Source organism: Lissotriton helveticus, chromosome 6 (genome assembly GCF_964261635.1).
Source record: "Lissotriton helveticus chromosome 6, aLisHel1.1, whole genome shotgun sequence".
NCBI classification, from domain to species: domain Eukaryota; kingdom Metazoa; phylum Chordata; class Amphibia; order Caudata; family Salamandridae; genus Lissotriton; species Lissotriton helveticus.
The window spans coordinates 1,468,307,118-1,468,313,117 of record NC_136067.1 but is presented as its reverse complement, the minus strand read 5'-3'; the positions used below and the strand labels follow the sequence as shown (position 1 = coordinate 1,468,313,117).

General features: G+C 40.5%; 1 protein-coding gene across 1 annotated transcript in view; it reads right to left on the bottom strand.

Annotated features, from left to right (window-relative positions):
• Positions 1–1,292: 1,292 nt before the first annotated feature.
• The window catches only part of FAM98A (family with sequence similarity 98 member A), a 360,584-nt gene continuing 355,876 nt past the window's right edge, over positions 1,293–6,000 (bottom strand). Inside the window, exon 8 of the mRNA XM_078649277.1 lies at positions 1,293–3,242. Coding sequence (XP_078505403.1) covers positions 2,502–3,242 — 741 coding nt within the window. The 3' untranslated portion in view covers positions 1,293–2,501. The remainder of the gene's footprint in view (positions 3,243–6,000) is intronic.

Below are 6,000 nucleotides of genomic sequence, written 5' to 3'. Positions count from 1 at the left end.
AATGAAAAATGCCCCAATCGACTGTAATGCACTTGGGATAGAAGCAATCAATACATTATTCATGAGGACCATCCAAAATACTTTCTTCAGGTAACTGTTTTTAAATGGTCTAATGACATCTTTTAAACCTTTTAGCAGGGTATTCAGGTTTGGTGGCAGACAGAAATAAAAAGGAGTGGTTGTTAAGGGGAATACTGCTTTCTCTGTATGCCCTTTGAGAGAAGGTCTGATGGGCTGCAACTCGGAGTGAGAAAATACATGACAAAGAAAACTATCCATGGTCGAACACTGCAGTTTAGCCTCTCCACATCACTAGATGCATGGCAGACACAATGAGATGGATGGGTATACTTATTGCTGTACTAAGTGCATGTCGATGCTATGCTAAATGTACTGAAGATTTCCAAAGTGAGTGGGGGACAATCAAAGCATTCTATAAAAAGTTGCGGCTGAAGAAGCCCAGCTTGTCTCCATTGTCTTAAGAGCTATCAAGCTTACCCCTGTAAATGTTGCTGAGTTCATCAACCGTCTTTCTCTCACCTCCCTTCTTTTATTGGGTTTTTACATAATGATTGGTCTATAAACGTAGGGGTAAGGGAAAAGCTCCATCTTTGCAGACCTTTCCTGATACTTACACGACAAATTACCTGCTCCTCTCCCAACTATGCAGAACTCATAGCTGCGCTCTTTTCTGGGACACGCAGCTAATCAAACTTACATTCAATTGCATTAACTGCATCTATACACCAGGTGATTTCCTTCTACCTTTTCATGGTGCCTTAATGTCTTTGTAGCATTCTGTTTGGACAATGAGTTTGCGATACCAGAGCTGACTTTCTCTACGGGTCAGAATTACACAGAGATTTGCAAGAGCCTTGTATTGATGTAATGAAAGTTGTCTTTGTTACATCATCGTTTGGCCTGTTGAGGACCAACATCACACAACCAGACAGGGACACATTCTCCATGCAACCATCGAGGCCATGGTAGTTTGTGGACCCCTGACGAAGTCTTTTGGGTAGCCTTGCTACCAGTTTTATCTATACTGTGTGAACCTCAGCAAAATATACGTCAAGACAATTTCATTCAAAGTATCAGTTATATGATTACAAAATCATCTGTGATACTTAGGGGCTATGCACTGGAATAAACAAAATACTTTTTTAGAACAATGGTATAAATAATCTTTTTCATTTAACACTCCAATGACATTATTTTATCTTTACTGAAATGAGACTAGTCATTACAGTATAGGCAAAGTAAAGATAAAAGGAAAAAAAACCAAAGCAAACTACCTGGAGAACAGATATTTTATTGCTCAGCGTTCATACAACTGCGCACCTTCAGCCAATTTCGTTCACAGCTTCACAATGCTTATGTACATCAAATAAATCTTCATCTTGCGCTTATTCCCTAAAAAGGTATCATGTAACATTCAGGAAAGAATACCCAGCCAGGCTTTGTTATCTGCAGCAATAATGTAGGGCCTCCAGGGTACACCTGGAAAGTAGTGCATTTCTCAGAAAAAAACAAACATCCTCGCAAAAATATTAAAACACTAAACGGCTCTTTATTTGTTGAAATAGTGGTAATAATTCCTGCACAAAATAACATACTGTTCATAGATTTGACCGCTTCTCCTTAGCTGACTTCAAGTAAAAAATTAATTTCATAACAGGGGCAAGGTTTGAATAGCTATGCTTATCTGAAAATCTATATGCTAGATGCTTTTCACTTAGCTTTTTCTTACCTCTTTTTCTCATTCACCATTTTCAGAGTTTATCATCCTTGGACTTTCCGGGAATAACTTGGCGGTACATCTCAGTAAGTGAAAGGCAGGGCTATATAATGTAAGATTTGCAGAAGAGCTCAACTAATAGAGACAGACTGAATTTTCAGTTTGCAACTGTGAAATTTATTTTAAATGTGCACACACTCCAGTTACCAATAACTAAAAACACAGAAAACCTCTATGAAGGAGCGACACAATTGTGCTTCAGCAAGTGTCAGAAATATCTGCAAAAAAGATACCACAAGGAACATAAACATTAAATTAGATAATGGTAACCACTTTAATAAATTGGTTGCCAATGCTGCCTTTTTTTAATCATTTTCTCAAAATGGGAGTCTTTATTACTAATCGTTCCTAAATGTTTAGGAAAGCAAATGAAATCTTAAAGAAGTAATCTGAGTGAGCAACCCAGAAACAAATCATATTTTGTTGACTTTTTATATAAATCCAAAGTATAAAAATTATTGAGGGTTCATTCGAACAGCATTATGGTGAAAAATATTCCACGTAATCCACATTTCTAAATAACGTTATAAGTTAAATTGCTTCTTTTTTTAGAAAGACATTCATTCTGCATTCTTGAACAATGGTGTCACCACAATGGGTGCTAGCCTGTTACACACATACATATTTTAAAGCACTTTTGGGCAATTGCTGAACCTTGGGTCTCTATTAACTGAGCTCTGCTGACATTTAGGTTATAGTAGCCTCAGCTAGTATAATTTCTTCCTTGTCCAAAGCCAGATTGATTATACTGATAGCCTCCATGTTGAAAATGTTGCTCAAACTGACCACCTTGATTATAGTTTTGGCTACCTCTTCCCCAGCTACCTCCTTGGCCTCCACGTGCACCACGGCCACCACGACCACCGCGGTCACCACGGTCACCACGGTCACCACGGTTTCCTCCACGGCCACCTCCTCTGTCATTTTGGTGACTGTTGTCTTGATATCGGTTGTCTTGCTGGTATCCTCCACCTTGGTATCCACTTCCAGAGTAAGAGGTGGGCTGATATCCACCATAGCCACCTCCTTGATAACCTCCTCCTTGATAGCCTGCTCCTTGGTAACCTCCTCCTTGATAGCCTCCTCCACCACCACCCCCACCACCATGATAGCCCCCAGTTTGGTGGCTAGCGTCTTGATAACCACTTCCACCACCATCAGTCCAACCTCCTTGTACTTTACTTCCTCTCCCTCCACCTCGACCTCCATGATCATAGTTGCCACGGTTGCTTCCTCCACTGCTACCACGTCCACCTCCATGATCATAACTTCCACGTCCACCATAGGACTGATCATAGCTGCCTCTTCCACCACCTCCTCCTCCTCTTCCACCGCCTTGCTGTTGTGATCCTTCTGGCCTCTTTTGCCAGGGTGGCATCTCAGGAGGTGGAGCTTCAATCTCATTTGGTCTTCCACCTCTATCAGGCACTCTACCCATTAATACCTGCAAAAAACGAAATGGAAGACCTTAACACTAGAGTATTTCAATGTTAAACGTTTTAAAGAAAAACAAATGGAAAAAACATTTTATTCATAAGGTTGTAAACATTTCAAAATAAATATTGGTTTGAAAGCAGACAACATTTTGCTAATTTGTCACATCAAAAATCACAGAAAATTAACAAACCCATTTCTAAATATTATTAGAAAGTATCGGGGTGTTATAACCCTACCGTTAAGACGTGTGCCAAAAACAAATTAAACGTAAGAACAGAATTCCTTACAGATCGTCAAATGTAGAATATCAGCTAGTTAGTTGTGAGGATGTTCTAAACAAGAGTATGTATCCACATTATTATGTATTTTATTTTGAACTTACACTGAATGCATCTTCCATTCCTGGGGTGATAGTTTAGTTTATTTCCTACTTTTTGCACATTTAAATAGCACAGCAGTATGCCCTCATGTCAATGGAATGACAAATGTAAAACTGAATTGCCTAAACTTGCTAGCCCAACAATAACCACGACTGCAGAGCAAATTAACAAATGCAACCAGAACAAGGAACAGCTGTACATTTGTGACAGTGAGAACATTAGAAAACAACCATTGGCCAATGTAATACATGTATATTTTGTGTAGGGAAAACGATTTCTGGAAGTCTGTCAAGAAGAACAGACTAGGTACTGCGTAGGAAGCAATAGTGCAAATATCTACCACAGACGTGAAGGGAAGACCCAGTAGATTCCCTCACACAAACTGGATAAGTGCATCATTGTAAAAAGCAGTATAATATTTCATCACTGTACTCCGAAAGCAGCTGAAAAGAGTGGCGGTCCCCCAAGGATGATGCCTAAAGCATAAGACTAAAAGCCCACCACGGTGAAGAAGATACATTTCAACGAACAGTGTTTTGAAAACAGAAAAATATGATTATGGGCCAGTTGTTGTTGGTTATGGAGTGTGCAATGAGGATACAAAATAGCAGAAGCACTTTTATCACACTACTACCCAGAGACGGTGGCTGGAGTGGAAGATATCCATTATTTTTTTATTCCAAAACTTCTCCCGGAACCTAACGGGCTTAGAATATGAATTCGGACTTGTCAAACTCTATTCCAGAAGGTTTTTATAGTTATATATGTTGATTGTAAAACAAAGTATGGGCAGTGGAGTAGAAGTATGGGCGGTTAGAGAAGAATTAATACTTCATTTGTTCACGGGGTTATAGAATAGGAAATAGAGGCTCTTAGACAGCAGAGCTACATGGTTATTGGGGTCAAAACGGATTTCTTCCCTCACGGATTGCTGACCACCCCTCTCCTCCGTACTGTTCAACGCTGCCACATCTGCCTGTACATAAGTTGCCTCTCAGATTGCCTAGTATTTCCACTTACTCTCAGTGGGCTTGTTGCTCCCCCACCCCCATGAGCACCCTATCGAGCACCACGAGTGCTGCCAGCCTGGACCATTGATGCACCTCCACTGAGTCTGACTCCTCTGGAGTAAGGGAGTAGGGACGTGTGGCAGGGCAAGTGTGGCTCTGCGGGGGAATTGTTAAAGGTGGTGGCACGAGTGGATGCACTAAGTTGAGCTGTAAGCTTGTAGCCAAGTAGTTATATATGGGACAAGATGGGTTTCAGCTTGTTTATCATACATAAGGTGCAGTAAATTCCAAGCTGAAATAGGTTTGCAAATTGCTTTGACTGTGCCTTTGATTTGGTCTTTGACTTTTGTTTGACTTTTATTATCTTGGTCTTTTGAAGCTCTGGATCAGTGACCTTGAGCCTCCCATTATTTTTCTTTGCACCACCATAGCTGTTCTATTTTAATATAATGAAAAAGCGAAGGTTGGGAGCAACTAAGCTGAATACTTCCCAAAATTCCATTTTGATGGTTTCATTAAGCAGGCAGTAAGGGTCATCGATAAGGAAATCAAACTAGCCAAAAGACTATTCTCTCTCAATATGGACATATTGGAAATATCACAGACACCTGTAAGGAAACCCTTACTTGGAGGTGCAAAGCCATTGCTTACATAGAAAGACTGGTGTATCTCTATCAACAAATTTTGATATAGGCGACTCAGAAGATACAGCACTTGCTAAACAACCCTCACTAGAATCCGCCCCTGAGGTGAAATGCATTAAAACAGTTCCCAAACAGAGGAACCTTGAGGACCAGCCAGTAGTGGGGGCCCCAGATTCTACATTGGAATCCCCGCCGCAGAACTTGATAAGTTAATCACCGAACATATTTAATTTTTCAGGTTTTAGAACGATCATAATGATCATGTTACTAAAAAAATGGCAATCAAAACTCTGCACTTGTGACGTCTTCATTGGAACTTAATTCACATGACAGTACTTGGCAAAAGACAAATTTCTGTCAACAGTTACCATGGTCCACTTTAAATAATTTGCCTCCCTTTGTGATCCTTCTCTCCCCATCTGCCTCTCTTTTCATTACAAGCCTCTTGCCGCCACACCCATCCTTTTCACCTTGCCCTTCCGTCCTTTTCTTGCCGCAATAAAATCTCCAGAAGACCCATATACTTCACTCACCTCTGCCATTGTCAGATCCTCTGGCCCTAAAGTGAAAAAGGAAACTCGCAAGAGTGAAAAACTTTATTACTTAGCACTACTTATCTGAGGACTGTCTACATTTTAAATGCCACTAAATACACAACAGCCCTCTGACAAGTGCACGGAGACCTGGTCGTTACAGATCACATGGGTAACCAAGTCCTACGCAGGAGCACG